The sequence below is a fragment of the Vicugna pacos genome, chromosome 3 (genome assembly GCF_048564905.1).
Source record: "Vicugna pacos chromosome 3, VicPac4, whole genome shotgun sequence".
Classification (NCBI taxonomy): domain Eukaryota; kingdom Metazoa; phylum Chordata; class Mammalia; order Artiodactyla; family Camelidae; genus Vicugna; species Vicugna pacos.
Genome location: NC_132989.1, coordinates 14,894,932 through 14,915,233, shown reverse-complemented (window position 1 = coordinate 14,915,233; position 20,302 = coordinate 14,894,932). Strand labels below are relative to the sequence as shown.

At 42.0% G+C, this 20,302-nt stretch overlaps 1 protein-coding gene across 4 annotated transcripts in view; it reads left to right on the top strand.

The window, feature by feature from the left end:
• The window catches only part of HMGXB3 (HMG-box containing 3), a 52,172-nt gene that overhangs the window by 21,712 nt on the left and 10,158 nt on the right, over window positions 1–20,302 (top strand). For 3 of the 4 annotated variants that reach the window (XM_072954924.1, XM_072954935.1, XM_072954913.1), the window contains exons 7-15: window positions 1,276–1,694; window positions 3,710–3,885; window positions 4,023–4,120; window positions 6,204–6,302; window positions 7,830–7,979; window positions 11,355–11,656; window positions 12,180–12,307; window positions 15,788–15,919; window positions 17,395–17,579. In XM_072954924.1, the coding sequence (XP_072811025.1) occupies window positions 1,276–1,694; window positions 3,710–3,885; window positions 4,023–4,120; window positions 6,204–6,302; window positions 7,830–7,979; window positions 11,355–11,656; window positions 12,180–12,307; window positions 15,788–15,919; window positions 17,395–17,579 (1,689 nt within the window). The remainder of the gene's footprint in view (window positions 1–1,275; window positions 1,695–3,709; window positions 3,886–4,022; window positions 4,121–6,203; window positions 6,303–7,829; window positions 7,980–11,354; window positions 11,657–12,179; window positions 12,308–15,787; window positions 15,920–17,394; window positions 17,580–20,302) is intronic. The other variant, XM_072954931.1, reaches the window with a different exon arrangement.

Here is a 20,302-nt window from a genome sequence, read left to right as displayed (position 1 = left end):
GATCTTGTCCCGGAGGATTAGTTTAACTTGTCTCTTGTTTTCCTGCTGACTCTTTCCTCTTCAGCAGTCAATAAAGTAAGCTCAGTGCAGTTTACTTGAAATTCTTCTTGTCCTCATGGGCTGTTATTGTGTGTTAGAGTCTGAGAATGCTATATTGGAGATTTCTTAAGGTTGTCTCTGTAGGTTCTTAACCAGAGACAGCATGTTCTCTGGGGGGCTGTCAAAATGGAAGGGCTTTTTGGTAGTTAGTCGGTGACTGAGGGTTAATACTGAAATGTCATGGCATGGGCCGCAAATGCTAAACCTCCTGCAAAGTACAGGGGGATCCTGCCCCTTCATTTGAAGAATTGGGCTGCCCAAAAGGTCTTGCTGCTGACAGACACAGAGCTCTCCTATTCCATAATGGGAACGTAAGTAGTTAGGTGTGAAACAGAGCCTAGAGAGAACCTTGCTTTTGTGTTTTGTCTTCTAGTTTTTAGTGCCTTTTTTCTATTCATATGGACAAAAAAAAGCCTTTGAGACCTATCCCGAAGACAACCAGTGTTTAAAAAAAAAAGTTTTAATTGTATGTGTGTGTGTAGATATATGTTTGTGAAAGTCCAGTCTGTCTGAGATAGCAGCTGATATTTTTAGTGAGTTTAAATATTTTCCAGCACTTAATTAATATGTATGATTACATACTGTAATCATGTCTGAGCTAATTTGACCCAGTGAGAAGTTTGTGGCATATGTGTAAACCAACTTTACAGTGACTTTTAGGACTCAACTGAAAGAATCTGAAACAATAGATAGGAGTTTTGCTTAGTGGAGTTGGAAGCATTGTCTGTTCATGTGAGATTGTGACTACATTGGGATTAAGTAAATCTCATAAAGGGACCATCAAAGTAAACATCTTAGGACTTCCGGGTCCAGTATGGCAGTATGTCATCCTCTTTCCAGACATAGAGAAATAGGCTTTGAATAATCAAAGGTCAAGGTACAAAATGTCAGCATTGGTTTGCTGAAATCTAAAGAGACATTAAGAAATTTGTTAGGAGAACAGTTTTATCCTAACTCAGACCTTGAATGCTATGATGAAAGGGGCTTGGAGTCAGAAGACTTAGATTCAGAAAGTTTTATACTTGGGACCTTAAGTTAGGGTCTTCCTTTCTTGGCCTCAGCTTCTTATTTGTTGCCCATATGTTACCGTCATGAGGATCAAATGAGAGAGTATTTATGAATGTGTTGTCAGCTGTGAAATGCCAGAGGCATAAAAGGTATTCTTATTTTTTCTAGGAAAAGCCAACTAAAGTCAAAGTGGAATTGGCTTCTGGCAGCTCCTCCAAAGGCTCTGTGGTTAAAAGAAGTCAGCAGCCTGTCACCACTGAGCAGAATTCCCCTAAGGAAAATGCTTCGAAACTGACTCTGGAGAACTCAGAAGCTGTAAGCCAGCTCCTAAGTGTAGCTCCTCCAAGAGAAGTGGGTGAGGAGAATGAGTGGGAGGAAGTGATCATCTCAGATGCCCATGTTTTGGTCAAGGAAACTCCTGGGAATCGTGGTACAGCAGTCACTAAGACACCGGTGATCAAGAGTGGTGTGCAGCCTCAGGTCTCTCTGGGGACAACTGAGAGTGACAGTCCTGGACTAGACATGCCACTGCCAGCCGAGGGGACCAGCACCTCCAGTTCACTCCCTGCTCCTAAAAAGGCTATGGGGTAAACCAATGTGTTTATGTATTATAGGATTGTGTTTAGAATAGCATCTTGGAAAATGCCCTATGTTTGTTTTGTCCCATGTCCTTAGAGCGTTCCTGAGAGAGGCTGCAGAGCCCAATTAATGGTTCCTGTTGTTGAAATACCAAGGCCTGGAGACACTGATTTATTATAGAGTCTTGCAGTTACTATAGCGACTTGCTGATACAGTCTGCGGGCGATGTTAACCAACCTAGTATCCAATCTTGGATACTAGATTTGGAAAGAGAAGCCTTATTAAGGTGTCTTGTAGAAATATTTCTGTTCTGGTGGTCAGAGAATTTAGTTCTGGTTGTGACTCTGTCCCAAACTTCTGTTTGACCGTGGGCATGGTCACCTCATGTCCATTCTCTGCTCTGAAAAATCTTGAGTATTAAAAAAACCTTATCCTCAATGGCTGACCATACAGACTGAAAAAGATAGTGCGTGAAGCTTGCAGTCTAGCACCTTACAGAGAGGGCTATTTTTCCTCCTCGCCTTAAAGGCTTTCTCTCCTTAAATGCTTGACTGAATTCTCCATGTAGCCCCTTCCCAGAAGACTTATGATTTAAGGCTCTTATTTGTTCATATCATTGGTTTTCAGTGGGGAACACTTTTGCCCCAGGGGACATCGTGGTAATGCTTAGAGACATTTTTGGTTGATAAAATTTGGGGAGGGAGTGCTGCTGGCGCTAAGTGGGTAGAGGCCAGGGCTGCTGCTAAACGTCCCACAGTGTGCAGCCCAGCCCCCTGCAGTGGACAGTTATTTGGCCCAAAATAAAATTCTCATTTACATTATGGTGATTTAAAAGATTTTTGTTGTTAAATAGACAATATATTCACATGTTTCAAACTTGAAAGGTGTAAGGAAATCCCCCCCCCGCAAAAATGTCCTTTCTATCCCATCCTTCAGTGCTCCTTTCCCATTTCCGCAATATTCCCAACTTTCTGTGTTTCTAGAGATATTTTTAAGCATATTCAAACAAATGGGTGTGTTTGTATACAAATAATGTTAAATTTAAAAAGATAGAATGTTCAGTTATGTATGTTACTCCTCCATTTGTGTAAAGAAAGGTAGGGAAATATATACACACACAAGTGTATACTTACACAGTTGACTCTTGAACAAACACGAATTTGAACTGCAGAGGTCCATTACACTTGGGGGTGTTATCCCCAGTAAATACTACAGCACTACACGATCTGCTGTTAGTTGAATCCACACAGTGCGGCCCCTCCGCTATGGAGGGCTAACTGAGGTTACAGACTTTGTACAGGGGTCAGTGCCCCTAATACATGCTGTTCAAGAGTCAGATGTGTATGTATATACTTGTGTGTGTGTGTATTTCCCTACTTTCTTTACATAAATGGAAGTGTTAACATACGTAACAACATCCTGTCTTTTTTAAATTTAACAATATACTTTGAGATGATTCTGTGTCCTTAGAGAATGAAGCCATGCACTTTAGACCTTTTGTTTTGGGCACATGAATCACTTTAACAAATATATTTTGAGGCCTTCTGTGATGCAGGCTTTACCCTCAACACTGGAGGTGCAAAGATGAAGAAGACATGGACCTCATCCTCCAGGGTCTCTTAGCTGCCCTCATGTGGGAGACTTTACACTTGAAATACTCGGGCTGATTAGAGGCAGGTTAGATGTTATAACTACAATAGCAGTTGATGTTCTTCACTGTAGGCACTGTTTTGCACTTTTTTATCTTCATAATGACCCCATGAAGTACATGTAATTACTGTCCTATTTTGCATGTTAGAAACTTGAGGTAAACAGAATGAAATTCTTGTTCAGGGTTACACAGCTACTTAATGGTTTAATTTTAACCCAGTATATCTAAAGCCTTAGATAGCTGACAGTTAACTTGACAGTTGAATCAAGACACTGTTCCTCTAATAAAGTTCTATCTGAAGATAGTGCTTTGGTTTTCTTCTCCTTAGTCTGGAATTTCTAAGAGAGTCCCCCCCCCCCTTTTTTTTTCCAGAGTTGACGTGCTCACCCCTGGGCCCAGAGCCCCAGAGCTTAAAGGCAGAGCACGGGGCAAGCCCTCATTACTGGCTGCAGCAAGACCCATGAGAGCAATTCTGCCAGCTCCAGCTAATGTGGGCCGAGGCAGCAGCATGGGACTGCCCAGGGCCAGGCAGGCCTTCCCCCTGAGTGGTAAGGGCTGGGACAGACCTGGGAGGAGGGGCTGTCTAATGGGAAGGGGGCAGGAGTGGGGGTTGAGCATGGAGATGAGAGACTTAGGGAGACTCTGAATGCACTTAAGTCACCAGTTTGGCTCCTGGTTGTCTCAGATAAGACTCCCTCTGTGAGGACTTGTGGCCTGAAGCCAAGCACGCTGAAGCAGTTGGGCCAGCCCATCCAACAGCCATCTAACACTGGTGAGGTGAAGGTAAGACCTATTCCACAGAGGGGGAGCTGTCCGGGGGGCCTGGCTGCTCCGAGAACAGGGCCTCCATTGAGGGTCTCAAAGCCATAGGCAAAAAGCCTATTCTTAGACTGGTAGAACTCTGGGAGGAGGTTTAGCATGAATGAGTTATCTATTTTTTAATTAATTTCCTTTCCTTGTTGTAAAAATGAGTGCATGTTTGTGAACTTTTATTTGGAAATAATTTAAAACAAAAAAAAGTTGCAAGAATAAGAACAGTACAAAGAGCACTCATGTACTCTTTACTTAGTCACCTGTTGTTAACATGTTAGCCTGTTTTGCATTATTTGTGCTCGTGTGTCTTCCCTATTGGGTGTGTGTATGTGTGTATGTATAAAATACACATAATTTTAGGGTAAGTAACATGACTTTATTTTTTAATGCTTCAATGTGAATTTCCAAAGAATAGAGAGATTCTGTTACTGAAACATTGATATGCTACTTTATCATTTGTATTTCAGTTTTGTCATCTTTTACTCAGTTATGTCCTTTAAAGCATTCTCTACTCCAATGCAGGGTCCAGTCTAGGATTAGATACTGCATTTAGTTGTCCTGTCTCCTTAGCCGTCATTTTTAAAAAGTGAATGTATCGTTGTAGAAAATATAGAAAATTTAGGTAAGGCAGAAAGAAAATAAATTCCTTGTGATCCATCCTGCCTCCCAGAAATAACTATTATTGACAGTTTGGTGTGTGCTCATTCAGCCTTCAAGTCTTTTTCCTGCATTTGTGTGTGTTTATTTTTTAAATATAATTTTTTAAACCTAAAAGCATGGCTGTTATTCCATGTACCGGGTTTTAACCAGTGCAGTTCATTCCATTTAATGATAGAGTTATTAAAGATTTCCCAGGTGTCAGAGTTGCATGTATTCAAGCACATTTATGATTAGTGTGTTTTTTTTCTTTTTTAGTTCTTTTGCCATATGTGGCTGGAAGAGTTAACGATCAAAATTCCCTAAATCAGCACTTTTCTGACCATGACCCTCAGTAAGAAACACATTTTTACATTAGAGCCCAGTCAACATATACATACATCTACACATAAAGAGTTTAATGAAGCTATGCCCATATTATATGCAGTCAGTTTTCCATTTCTTTTTGCAAAATACTGGTTTCAGCCCATTAATTTCACCACCCCTCAGTTTGGAATTGGAAACCCTGTGATGGACCAAACTAGAATAGGAAAATTGGTCTGCCCTCTCCCTTGCCATGGGCTCTGGCCAGGTAACTTCTTTTATTTGTTAGTTCTCAATTTGCCCCAACAAGAATATTAGTCAGCTTCTATTTTGAAGGTGGATCTCTTTTTACTCAGATGTGGTGTCAGCACTGGGTGCATGTGTGATCTTGACGTATAGAAGGATGGTAATCTCTTCTGCTTCAACTGCTTCCTAGATTTTCCAGCCCTCGTCACATATGTAAACTCCTGTTCTTCTCTGTAAATAGTTTCCTTTTTGATTTGGCAACGTTGGGTATATGTTAAAAGCCATAAGCCCTTTTGCTAGTCTTAAACCATGTAAGTTAAATGAAGTCTTATATTCTAAAAATCAACTTAAATTCAGTATTATGGAATAATTATTTTTAATTTAGAATGCTTCATCTTTTTATATTATATAAATAATATCTGTATTCCATGTAGAACATTTGAAAAGTTTATAGTGTGGTAAAATGGGAAGCAACCATGATCTCCCTCTCACCCTGTGACACTTCAGTGAGTAATCTTTAATACCCCTTTATGTCAGCAGTATTCAACCACATATTGGTGTATAGAGCGATTACATGCTTTTATCTTGACAGCAGTTGTGAATCTGATTAGTATTGTTTCTAATGTGCAGTGTTAGAAGCTGTGCAGAAGGGTATGGCAACCCCTGGACTTGAAAGTGACACTCAACCTTTGGTGGGCTGGTAACTGCTGACTAACATCCCAGAACGCTCATTTGGAGCGTAGCTCACAAATGCCTGGCAACTGTATCCTCAAGCCATTTCAGGACATAAGGCCTCAGGAGTTTGACTGAGGTTCACAAGCACTAAATAATTTGTTCTGATCCACAGCTACCAAATGGCCCGGGCAACAGGACATCTCAGGTGAAAGTTGTAGAGGTCAAGCCTGATATGTTTCCTCCATATAAGTACAGCTGTACTGTCACACTGGTAAGTGCAACGAGCTGCTGGGTTGACGTAGAAATGGTTTGATTTTGTGGTTGAGGGTGAGTAGGAGTTTGAGGTGGATGGGGAGTGAGTGGTATTTGGGAGCAAGAGGAGGGTCAGGGTTAGATCGTTGACTCTATCCTACCTTCTGAGTCAGTCAGCTGGGTGGTTTTTCCCAGGTGAGATTTGTAAAGCCTGTGCCAGCTGAGACCAGGATATTTCTGTTGAGAATAGTCAGAGGTGAGATTCCAGTCCATCTTCAACATTCACCAGTCTTTGGACCTTTTAGCCTCAGAGTGTGTTCCACAAATAAGTTTGTGAAGTGTACTTTTTCTCCCTAAAACAGAGTCACATTCAATACTAGTGTCTTAAAGGATTTGAGAAGTGCTTTAGTAAAGCAGCTTATTTTGTTTAGCTTGGCATTTCCCATCAAGGTTTTCCCTCCCCCACTTTTATTTTTAACATAACACATATTAACATCCCAGTAAATGAATGTGTGACTCTGGGGTCACCCTTCTGCAGTGTAAGCAGCATGGAGCAGTGGAATAAACACTACATGTTGAAAGACCTAGTCCAAAAGTGGTTCTGGCTCTGCTGTTAGCATGCCACATGACCTTGGGCAAGGCTCTCTCCTTCCCTGGTCCTCAGTTTTCACTGCCTGTAAAATACTGTGTTGGTTTAGATACCATGTTGGGGCTCCTCTTGCTCAACATTGTCTATTTTGTTGATCCTTAAGGTACCATCCAGCCAGGTACCTTTTGGCAGCTTCCCTTGCTGAGTTGAGTAAGGTGCACAGATTTTGAGAAAGCAGCTGGATTTCTTAAAACTCAAAAACTATTGAGCACCTGCTCCATGCCATGCCCTGTGTGCTGGGGATCCAGTAGGAGCAAGAGAGCACAGTATGGTTGGGTTCGTGCCTCATCTGGCCTGCTCCTTGAGGAGAATGTCTCTCATCCTGGAGAGCTGCTCAGGCTTCTTTTTCCAAAGACCTACTTACTACCTCCTCTGTGCCATCCGTACCTTCAGTGCTCTTCCCTTTAGCTGTGGGGGACTGCTGGGGATAGCATCTAGTGGAAACTGCCCAAGACCCTCTCTCTGATGAAACAGCAATTTGTCCTAGGATCCTCGATGCCAGAGCTTTGAGCTTAGATAGTTCAGAAGTCAAAATCTGTCTTTAGGCGGAGCTTGAAATCTTTAGTTCACCAGTCTCTGGTACTCTCCGTTAGAATAGCCTGCTTCACTCTGCTGATTGCCTGGACCCTGAAGGTATTGAATTTCTGACCCTTGAGATTCAACTCACTTGTTTCACAGATAGGGAATGACTTGCCCAAGTTATTTAGGCTGCATTAAGGCTGAAAGGGGATAGCTGCAGAAAAGGAATCTTGCTTCAAGGCTCTTTGGAGGTTAGTCTGAGTCTGGGATTGCAGTTGCCACTCTCCTCTGTTTTACCAGTAGCGGGTCATCCTGATTCTTGGCTCTGCCCAGTTCTAAGTTGACTTATAGAACTGAACCGTGGTCTTACTTTTTTAGGATTTGGGCCTGGCTACATCAAGAGGCCGGGGAAAGTGCAAGAATCCCTCTTGTAGCTATGTCTACACCAACCGGCATAAACCGCGGATTTGTCCCAGCTGTGGTTTTAACCTTGCCAAAGACCGGACTGAGAAAACCACCAAGGTTCTTGTGAGTTCCTTCCCTAAACACACCCTCCAGCCTTGGGTTGCATTCTTTTAGCAGACCTACTGTAGTAGAAATAAAAGGATTTCTCAGTACACAATGGTAGTTAAAGCACCAGAACTAGGACCAGGTTATAGGTTTTGAACATAGACCCTCTGCTTTCTGGGCTTCCTTATCCTCTTTGCTAAGGTGAGGGGGTTAACCAGATACCTTGATATCTGAGAACCTTCTAGCTCAGTGGACCAAGAGTTCATTCACACACACCCCCCTCCCCGTGCCAAAAAAAACAAACAAACAAAAAAAAAACCCCCCAAACTAGACAAGATGGGACTTAAAGAGGGTTCTGAGGAAGAGAGAGGTAGAAGGGTTACATCCTTTTAGCTCTGAGGCTGGTGGAGTCCCTGTAAGTACTGTTTTGATAGAGAGTGCCAACCTCAGGACTTTGTAGATTAGACTGCAACTTCTCAGGTTCCTTGCAGAGCGTTGGCGAACCACAGGGCTTTACTTCAAGCAGTCTTGGCAGACCTGCTCCTGAAGCCAGACCAAACTGGATAGTAAAACACATTCCTCTTGGCTCCTTAGGGCTCGTTTTTTTGTTTGTTTGTTTACTTATTAGAACTGGGAAGGCTTGGCATTTTCAGAGGTCCTCTTAGTTTCCACGTGAGGTTTTTTAAGTGAACAGAAAGATACAGCACCTGTGACAACAAACAGAAAGACTAGGATGAGGGTGAGAAGAGAGATCCCACTCCTCTGCCCTGGGAGGAAAGACGATGGCACGCGAAACAGGTCAGGATCCAGATTTAACCTGGATGTTGCAAGATGGACAGGATTTGGGTGGAAGGGGGAGACGTGCCGTACTCAAGGACACTCACGAGCAAAAGGGAAGCGTTAGGGAGTCCGGTGTTCCATTTGGTTAGAAGAGAGAGTGTATGCGGAGGAGTATGGAAAAGAAGGCTTCAAAGGCATGTTGGGGCCACATAATGAAAGATCTTTAGTGCTAACACTAGACTGTTTTTTAGACAGTGGGGTCACACTGAATGTCCATGAGTCAGGGAGAGACCCAGAAGGTTATGTCAGGAGGGAGACTTCCAGGGTTTGAGTGGACAGGTCTAGAGAGGTGGGGAGAGAGAAGTTTTCTTTGCATACGGAGGAGAGGGGATTTCTGGCAGATGAATCTCACCCTTTGGTCTTCAGGTCTGTTTCTGTGGTTGAGGTGGTGTTCTGAGGTGGTCATCCTTTTGGAAAAGGGAAGTGGAACCAAAGTATGTGGACTCTGATGGCTTAGTGGAAAAAACCCTGAGCCTAGGAATTGAGGGACCTGCTGGAGAGAGAAGTGCTCGCTTTCCCTCTCCTGAGTTTTAGATTCCCCATCAATAAAACAAGGCAGGCAAGGTGGATTAGGTCTGGGCGTTTTATTCTCATGGCCTTGAGCCCTAGAGAAGACTCAGAGTTGAGCACAGGGGAGTCTGTAAACCTCTGAAATGGCTTGTGAAATGGTTCCATACCTTTCATCAGATTCTGTTGTTGCACCAGGTGACCTCTGCTGGCAGCGAGCTTTCCTCCTGCTTTCTCCACGCCTTAAATGTGCTTCCCTTCGCATAGCATTGACCACACCCTGTCTTGAGTCCCTCTTAGCTCTCCATGAAACTGTGATCCCTTGTAGGGCAGGTGTATCTGTTTCCTCCAAACTTCTAACCCTGGAGCTTGCGTATACAATGTGTTGATCAATAATTATCAGGTGAAATTGAGTTCTGTGTAGGAAGATGCTCTGAACAGTCCTTTCTCCTGTTTCATTGTGGCTGTTGATGTGGCTTACAGTGTGCAAATGGGTGTTAGACTCCAGATCTGGGGTGATGAGGTGACTTAACTTTCCAGGTCAGACAGGAATTATCTAGGGACCTCTTGCCAATTGATTTCAGATCCCATTCTTATTTATATTCTTCTATCTTTGGCTCACTGTTAACTGCCTACCCCCATGACCTTCATCTTCAGATATTTGCTCACTTTCCAATTTTCTAAATTTTAGAGAAATAAAATGTAATTACTATTTGCCGCAAAACAAAATACTGGTTAGAAATTGCCTGACTCTTTGGAGCCCCCTGATGGCCATACATTTCCTGTGCAGTTTGTTGTCAGTGGCTGTAATTATGACTGAAACCTCTCTAGGCTGGAACAGTCTTGCATCCTTTCCATCTTCCATCTTCAGCTCAGAGCCAAAGGATAACGTGCCTGCCAACTTATGTTCCAGCCCATGGTTTATCATAGTCATGACTAGGAACACACAACCTCCCAGGGCAACTTGTTCTAATATCAGTTATCTCTTCTGCAGCCACTCATTCATTCTTTCAGTGAGCATGTATTGAATACCTACTGTGGGTCAGGCATTTGGTGATACAAAGATGAAAAGAACATAGCCCCTTCCCTCTTACAGTCTAGTATGGGAGAAAAGTAACCAAGTTGTTACAGACAGTGAGGCAAGAGTTGTTGTGGGTATACGGTTATAGAAAGCTCCTTGTTATTAAGCTATTAACTTGTACAAAGTAGCGTATAATATGTGTCCTGCAAATAAGAATTAGCATCTTCTGTGTGCCCACATGCTGGCGTTGGGAATCAGTAAATAAGCAGGGAAGGAGACCATGGTTTACCAACTGAGACATTGAAATCTACAGTAAAGGAATGGACTCTGGGAGCACAAGGGAGGGAGTGATTGATGCCGCATTTGCACAAGGGATCAGGGAGAAACCTCCATTGGAAAGGGACCCACCTGAGAAGGACCTGTTTCAGTGAGCATTTCAGAGCCTTGTTCCTGGAAGCCTCTGGTGTACAAAGTTGCCTTGTACCCAGAAGCCACACAATGTTAAAGATAAAAGCTTCAAGCTGTACAGGTACCTGATTATATACCCAAACTACCATTTATAGAGTTTTTGTTGCATAGTAAGTGCTTCACTTGCAATCTCTTGTTACTTTACAACAGCTCTAAGAGATTACTAGTACTTTGATCCTCCATTTCATAGTTGAGGAAATTGAGGCTCATAAAGATTAAGCAGATAGCTTTGGGTGACACATGTACAGCTTTTCATGGCATATCTGGTATTGAAATCCTGATCTGTTATCCTCCAACTCCTTAACTTGGTGAGCGGGAGCTGACTCTTGAAACCATTACCAAGAGGTGTGTGTAATCCTCTGATTTTACTGGTAGAGAAGCCGAGTGCTGGAGAGAGAAAGCACCTACCATGAGTCACACAGTGAGTGAGTAGCTGAACTGGTTAGGAACCTAGGTTTCCCACCTCCTGGTCTTGAGCCCGGCCCTCTGTCCCTAGTAGCCTTTCATGATTTTAGCCCGAGGCTGACTCTTTGTGCCCTGGATTCACTCTCTTCCAGGAGGCGAGCTCACCCCTCCCGGATGTGCTGAGTGCCACAGAGCCCCTGAGCGCGGCCCAGCGGGAGATCCAGCGTCAGTCAACACTGCAGCTGCTGCGCAAAGTCTTGCAGATTCCTGAGAACGAGTCAGAGCTGGCTGAGGTCTTCGCCTTGATTCATGAACTCAATAGCTCTCGACTCGTCCTGTCCAACGTGAGTGAGGAGACGGTCACCATCGAGCAAACCTCTTGGTCGAATTATTATGAGTCTCCGTCCACGCAGTGCCTTCTCTGTAGCAGCCCATTATTCAAAGGGGGACAAAAGTAAGCACCCCCTTCAGATTTACCCTTCCTTAGCTGCCCCATCTTACTTGGCCCACATTGCCCCTTTCTTCAAACAGCGTTAAAGCTATAACCTTTGAAGATGTCCTTCTCTGCTTTTCTTAGGTTTCCTTTACTTTTCCAGTTGCCAAAAATAATAATAATGATAATAATCAGTGATTATCCGCGATTTCTGTTCAAAGTGCCTGAAAGTTACTGTCACAAGCTTAGGATTTGTTTACGTCTGGACTACCTGGCATAATGCTCATATTTGGAAGTTTTATTGGGATTGGTTAAATTGGGTAATAAATTCAGAGCTATATTAACTTTAGGGGTGATTCTATAGATCAGATTTCAACAAAGTGTGAAAACCCACCTGAAAAATCATTGGAACACAAGCTCCAACACCTGCGTTCACCTACTGCATTTAAAGTTTGGAGAATTTTGCCATTGATCACTGAGTCCAGGAACTGTATTTAAAGAAGTTGATTTCCCTTCTGTTTTTTGTTGATGTTTTTGGTACTAGCTCCCTGGCAGGACCCCAGGAGTGCTGGCTGCTGACAGCCAGCTGGCTGCAGGTGGTGACGGCCCAGGTGAAGATGTGTCTGAATCCCCATTGTCTGGCCCTGCATAGCTTCATGGACATCTACACAGGTGGGTACCAGCTTTCTCCTTCAGGATTTTCAAAGCACGTTTGAGAACAGCTTGTGTGGGTCAGACCCCTGGTCCACTGAGCACTGGATCTTTTCTCAATGGGGCTTCTGAGGAAGAGGGGACTTTTCCTCTTGAATGTCTCAGCCCCGGGAGACTACACTGACCTCCCAAGTGTTAGGACTTTCTTATCAGGGATCTTGAAACAAAGTTGATTTCAAAATTATACCTTCGTTGTGGAAAACCCAGAAAATGCTGACGAGCAGAAAATAGAAGCTAAAAATCAGTAGTAACAGATGCGTTATTCATTCGTGCAGAATAAGAGAAGGTAGATGACTTACAGGTTTATAGTTTTTCTTTCAACAAAAGTGGGGTTGTGCTGGGTGTTGTTTTGGAATGTTCTTTTAAAATTCAGTAGTATACCATGAGCATCTTCCTGTGTCAGCAAGTGGAGAAGTATGTGACCATTTTTAGGGAGTGTATGATGTTCCATTTTTGGGTCCTCTTTGTAATTAAATCTTTGTGTACAGCCTCAATTATTTCCTTTGAGCAAATGCTCAGAAGTGGCATTGCTGCCTGTTCAGCTTTCCCCCCAATTCGTTCATTAAGATCAGACATTTATTGAATGTTGACCATGTACCAGCCATTTTGAGAATTTGAATCTTGAGTTGTATAAGTAGAATTGAGTGCTGAAGATTAAAGAGTATTGATTATTCTCTTTTGTCTTCAGAACCTTATTCCTTTTTGAATTCATGCTTTTAATGTCTTGTGTTGCCAGGTTGAGTCTATACTACTTTGTGTTCTTATCACCTGTTAAGGAGAATGCCATTCCCTGCAGTCTGCCTAAGCCTGTAGTACCTAGGGTCATATATTTTTAAAATTTTTAACTTTATTTTTAAATTTATATAAGTAAAATTTGCTTTAATATATAGTCTCATGAGCTCTGAAAAGTGCACTGAGTTGTGTAACTGCCACCACAATCAGTATATAGAATAGTTCCATCACCCCAAAACAGTCTCTTATACTGTCCCTTTGTAATCAAAACCACCTCTCACCCCTAACCTCTAGCAACCATTTGATATGTTCTCCCGTCCCTGTGGTTTTACCTTTCCAGAATGTCATATAAATCCATTGCATGTAGCATTTTGAGTCTGGCTTCTTTCAAGAAGTATAATGCCTTTGAAATTCATCCGTGTGCTCTGTGTCAATAGTTTGTTCCTTTTTATTGTTGAGTAGTTTTACATTGTGTGGAGCACCACATCTGGTATACCTGATCACTACCTAATGGCTGTTTGGGTTGTTACCAGTTTTTGGCAGTTATGAATACAGCTGCTGTGAACATTCACGTATGGGCTTTTGTGTGAACATAAATTTTCAGTTCTTTTGGGGAAATATCCTAGGAGTCAGATTGTTGGGCCTTATGGTAAATGTATGTTTAATTTTATAAGAAATTGCCAGTTTACCGAAGTACTGTTTTGCATTCCCTCCAACAATGGGTGCAAGTTCCAGTTTGCTTTACCTGTCAGCACTTGATATTGTCTATTTTTTTGCTTCTGTATTTTACCCATTCTAACAGGTATGCGTGGTGGTATCTCATTGTGGTTTCAATTTGTATTTCCTCGATGACTAAGGATGTTGAGCATCTTTTCATGGGTTTATTTGCCGTTTGTGTGTCGTATTTGGTGAAGTATCTGTTTCATCTTTGGCCCATTGAGCTGGATTGTTTTCTTGCTGTTGAGTTTTTTGTGTTGTTTTGTTTTGCTGTTGAGTTTCACAAGCCCCTTATATACTCTGGCTACAAGTCCTTTGTCCAGTGAGTGATTTGCACACATTTTCTTATGGTCTGTGGCTTGTCTTTTTTGTTCTTTTCACAGAATCTTTCACAGAGCGAAAGTTCTTAATTATGATAAAGACCAATTCATCAGTTTTTTTCTTTTAGAGATTATTTTTGATGTTATAGCTAAGATTTCTTTACCTAGGTGAAGATCATAAATATTTTCCCATGTTTTCTTCTAAAAGTTTTATAATTTATGATTTATATTTATGTCTCAATCCATTTTGAATCAGTTTTTTGTATGAAGTGTGAGGCCCAGATTGTGGACAGTCAGTCATTGTTTTACCATCTGTTGAAAAGTAGTCCTTTCTTCATTGATTTGCCTTTGCTCCTCTACTAAAAATTGATTGGCCGTTTATATGTGGATCTATTTCTGCACTCTGTTCTGTTCCATTGGTTGATGTTGTCTATCTTTTTGCCAATACCCACGTGTGCCTTGATTACTATAGCTTTATATTTATAGTCAGTCTTCAGCTCAGGTAGTGTGAGTCTTCCAGCCTTGTTCTTTTTGAATTGTTCCCTGAATTGTGTTAACTGTTTAGTTCCTTTGTGTTCCCATGTAAATTTTAGAGTCAGCTTATTAGTATTTATAAAATCTTGCTAGAATTTTCATTGGGTCTGTGTTGAATCTGTAGATGATTTGAGGGATGTTTGACATGCTGATCAGCATTGAATCTTCCAATCCATGAACATGGTCTGTCTCTCCATTTTAATTAGTTTTTTTTTTCTATCAGTGTTTTGTAGTTTCAGCATATATGTTCTGCACATATTTTGTTAGGTTTATACCTAAGTATTATAATTTTTAAAGTTTGTCAACTTGATAAAAACTGGGATATCTTTTGTTAATTTGTTGTATTTCTTTGATTACTAGGAAGATAGTGTATCTTTTCTGTTTGGTTTTTTTTTCTCTTTTGTGAACATTTCCATTCTTTAGGGGTTTTTTGGTTGACAGTTTTTACCCAGTTTATTAGTTGTCTTTTAAATTTGTGACTTTTGGGGGGAACACAAGGAGTTTTGTTGTTTTAATTTTTATGTGATCAGAGCTTTGATCTTCTCCTTTGTGGTTTCATCCTTTGGTATCATGCTCACCCACTCCTCTATACCCTTCTCTAAATGGGAACACCTGTGCCAAAATTTGCTTTTGGGCAAATCTGTGCATTTTGTGCAAATACAGTATCACCATCTTTTATTTTTTTTAAATTGACTGAATTTAAATTCCTCTGAGTCTTTAACCCAGGATTTGGTGTAGGGCTGATTTTATAGCCTGTGTTACATCCTCTACATGTCCTTGGACTAAAGGATGCTCCTGGCCTTTCCTCATGGGGTAGCTATGAGAGGCAGAGGAAGAGTGATGCCTTTGGTTATGAGGACTGAGTTAGGTGATAGGGAGATGCTTCTTTAAAAAATTTTTTTTTAGTCCTATGATACGTATTTCATTACTTTTTTCATTTAACAACGTTCATGTCAGAGCATTTAGGCTTGCCTTATTCTTGATGTCTAGTTTTCTATTTTATGCATGTATCACAGTTTATTTTTAACTGCTCCCCTGTTGATGGACATTAAACAAACATTTTAGTTTGTTTCCAGTTTTTTGCCATTGTGGATGTTGTTAAGAGTGAACTTCCCTGTTGCCTCTTTTTAACCTACAGGTCTCTTTAATGTGGGGAACAAGCTGCTAGTGAGTCTGGACTTGCTGTTTGCAATCCGAAACCAGATCAAGCTGGGAGAGGACCCCAGAGTGTCCATCAGCACACTTCTGAAGTCAGTGCAGGAGCAGACAGGTAAGGTTGCCTTCCTCCCTTTCCCAAGGTTAGTCCTAAACTCCCTGGGAATTTTCAGCTATGGGCTTTGGTTGGAATAATAACCTTGGAGGAGATCTGGTATTTTGAAAAGGAGACATTCTTATTTTGAAGTATAGTTGGATTACAATATTGTGTTACTTTCTGGTGTACAGCATAGTGATTCAGTTATATATATATTTCTTTTCATTATAGGCTATTACAGGAGATTGAATATAGTTCTCTGTATTATACAGTAGGACCTTGTTGTTTATCTATTTTATATATGGTAGTCAGTATCTACAAATTCCAAACTCTCAGTTTATCCCTCCGCCCCCTTCCTTTCCCCCTGGTAACTATAAGTTTGTTTTCTATGTCTGTGAGTCTGTTTCTGTTTTGTGAATAAGTTCATTTGTGTCATTTTTTTTTTTAATTCCACATGTAAGTAATATCCTAAAGTATTTTTCTTTTTCTTTCTGGCTTACTTCACTTAGTATACAATCTCCAGGTCCATCCATGTTGCTGCAAATGGCATTACTTTATTTTTTTTACAACTGAGTAGTATTACATTGTATGAATATACCAAAACTTGTTTATCTAATAATTTGTCAGTGTACGCTTAGGTTGTTTCCATGTCTTGGCAATTGTAAATAGTGCTGCTATGAACATTGGGGTGCATGTATCAGAAAGGAGACATTCTTGACTTCCTGACCCACTGCTCCTTTTGAATTTTGCAAATGACAGACTGACTTTGGAAAGTACGGATCTTTCCATGAGTCTGGAGACCCTCAGCACAAGATTAAACTGACTGTAGAAGCTTATCCTTTGGTCATAGATAATTGTGGCTTTACTGCATGCTAATCAAACACAGCTTCTGGAGGTGCATTCCCATTTCCAAGGCTCACGCTGAGACCTGACGGTGGGCACCACCCTTATTATTATTAAGAAGTTACGTTTCCCCTTCCTTTCCTTATTTCTTTCCGTTTGTGCTTTTCCCATTCCCTTCCTACAGAATCCAGTCCCCCGCTCCTTCCCTGCCGTGAGATCAGATGGAGTAGAGCAGAGTTTCTAGGGTCAGACAGGCCTGTGTTTGAGTTTGGGCTCTGCCACTTAGTGTGGCAATGTGATTTTGAGCAAGTTATTCTCTGTGCCTTGGTTTTTCCGGTTATACAATGAGGATAATAATAGCTCTTGGTTCATAAAGATGTGAAAGTTAAATGATACAATGTATTGAAAGTTTTTAACACAGTGTTTAGTGCCTACTGGGGACTGAGTGCAAGGCAGCTCTAACTCTGATTGGAATTGCCCTTTGAGTTGCCATCTGAAAACCTAATGGCCAGGGTGTTTGACCCTTGGGTGGTTAGTACTCTTGGGTGTTCTTAGGAGAGAAGCGATCTTCGCTGTACTTGCCAGTGGCTCATCCCTAGTGGCCTTGGTGTTTTCCTGTGACCTTCTCAGAGCTCTTGCTCTCCTTCCAGAGAAGACTCTGACCTCGGAGGAGCTGAGCCAGCTGCAGGAGCTGCTGTGCAATGGCTATTGGGCTTTCGAGTGCCTCACTGTCCGAGACTACAACGACATGATCTGTGGCATCTGTGGTGTGGCTCCCAAAGTGGAAATGGCCCAAAGGAGTGAAGAAAATGTGCTGGCACTAAAGAGTGTGGAGGTGAGTGCCTCCCAGCTGCCAGGGGTGACCTTTAGAACTGTCCTCACACTTTGGCAGCCACCTTCCTATACGATGTCCCCAGGAGCAGTTGGCTCTGGTCCTTTCCAGGGTGAGACAAGTAGCTTTTCCCTGCCACTGCCCAAGTTTTCATCTAAGGAAGCCTAGATGGAAATAGAGGCATTTGTTCTTATTCAACAAATTTATTAAAATAGGGTTTTAGTTATTTGGGAAATGGCAGTTAAAAAAACCCAGAGTTTCTGTGCTCATGGAGCTTACTCTGTGATTTGGGGAGACAGGAGACAAACATTAATAATTGTGTATGTTAATATACATTATAATAATGTATGAATTAAAAGTAACGTAGTAACAATAAGGCAGGGTAAGGAGAAGAGAGCAGTGTGGTGGGGAGAAGGGGTTCCTGTTTCATAGAGGGTAGTCCAGGGAGTCCTCTCGGATGCAGTGGCGTTTGAGTAGAGCTCCGAAGCCCGTGTTGCTTTCGAGGGGAGGAACATTCCCGGCAGAGGGAGCAGCAAGAATGGGGTCTAAGGTGGGCTTGCTGGGCATGATTGAGGAACAGCAAGGAAGTCAGTGAGGCTGGTTCTGTGAGCAGTGGAGAGACTGGTAGGATATGTGATGTTCAAGAGACTGTGGGAGGCTTGGGCCACTGTAAGGAGTTACACTGAGTGCAGTGGAGAGCCAGTAAAGGATTCTGAGGAAAAGTGGCCTGATCTGACTTAAGTTCTTAACTCAGCAGTGTTCACACAAAGATAATACCAAACTCAGATGACTTTATACAGTAATTCTAACGAATATCCAAGAAATATTATTCCAGTCATAGAAGAACAACAGAAGTGGAGTATTTCCCCAAGTCATTGTATAAGGCCATAAAACTGACAACAAAACCAAATATTTAATATAAGGTTGAAAAGTTACACCGGTTGTACTCATGAATATAGATGCCAAAGTCCTGAATGAGAAAATAGCAAATCAAATCTAACAATAAAGTAATGCATCATGACTAAGTTTATCTCAGCAAAGCAAGAGTGTTTCAACATTAGAGAATATACTAATGTAATTCAATACTTAACAGTTTAAAGGAGAAAACCTATGTGAGTATTTCATTAGATGTATAAAAAAGGCTTTCATTTTTATTCAACACCTGTTTATGATTAAAAAAAAATTTTAGCAAATTGAAAGTCATAGGGAATCTTCTTTAACCTGGTACAGGGAATTTTTATTGAAAAATCCCATAGGTGAACTCTTTCTCCGACCATGCTGAGAGGTATGGTCTGCACACACAGGTGTGGAGTGCCCCGTGAGTATGCTAGTAGTCACAGTGGGTGCAGGCTTTCCATCTCTGAACTCTCCCGCAGGGACCAAGAGGACAGGGACATGAAGTGACTCTCCAGGCACTGGACCTGCAGCTCACCTGTGCAGCACCAGGGGTGGTGCAGGACCTCTAGAGAAAAGCTTTGGTGCATTTTGGCGTGGCCAGCTGAGCATGTTAGGAATTTAATGCATATTCCTATTTTTCTCCCAGTTGAAAAAAAAAGTACATATATTGATCAAATATTCCTATTTGAGGGGTGGTTGTGCATAACGAGATACATGAAAATAAGCATAATTCTCCTGGAGCCTTCTGAGTGTTTCTTGTAGATAAAATGAACTGTAAAAAAGTTTTGCTTTTGTGTGTTATGTCACCAAGCAGCTACATCCAGACTAATTCCGATCTGCTTGACTAATGATAATAGTAATGCAGCTACAATTTATTGGGCATTTTATTACATATGCCAAGTTTGTACTCTGTCCTCACTGCTTTACTGTCTGACTGACTTCTCACCCCAACCCTGTGAGATTTTTGTAGATGAAGGAACTGAAGCCTGGGGGCTTGACCAAGCTCATTCAGCCAGAAAGAGGTGTAGCTGGGACTTGATCTTGGTCTAGCTTCCCGACTCCAGAGTCTGAGCTTCTGAGCACTGCCAATCTCACCAGCATCTCCTGGGACCCTGAGCTCTGGTTTTTGAAACACACCTGGCCACAGACTTTTTAATCTCCAGAATTGACAGAAGCCCACCTCCCTGCAAAGCTCATGTCTCCTAGCCCTGCCTGGCATCTGCCTTGTCCTGATTAAGGGTTTTTCCTCATGGAATGGAGTAACATTCCCTTCACTTTCCAGCTCTTCTGAGTTTCTGTGTGTTTCTTTCTAGAGACCAGGACTTACTTTATTTTCTCCCTTTTATGTGTAGAATGTCGTTAGGTGGTGCATATTGAGGAGGAGGGCGTGGGGGTGTTCTAAAGTCTGTGAAGTAAAACAGGAAGGTATTAAAACTTAAATATGCAGCTGTCCATGAGAAGACTGTTGGGCTGTCCTGTTCCCTAGGGAACTGTATAGAGGAGGACCCTCTGGTCTGATGAGGGATGCCTGTGTGTGGAACAATGGTTCTCAGACTTTGTGGGCATAAGAATTACATTGGGCGATGGTTTGCAAACTTTTTTTAGCATGGGGGCTTGCTAGGGGGCCACCCCCAGGGTTTCTGACCCAGTAGGTCTGGGGTGGGCTGAGGATTTGCTTTTCTGACAAGTTCCCAGGCGGTGTTTATGCTGCTAGTCTGGGGACCACACTTTGAGAACCACTCACCTAAGGGATCTTTTAAAGGGCTTTAGGATTCATACAGATTGAGTTGTGGTCCACATATTAGCATTGCTAAGTAACGCAAATGACT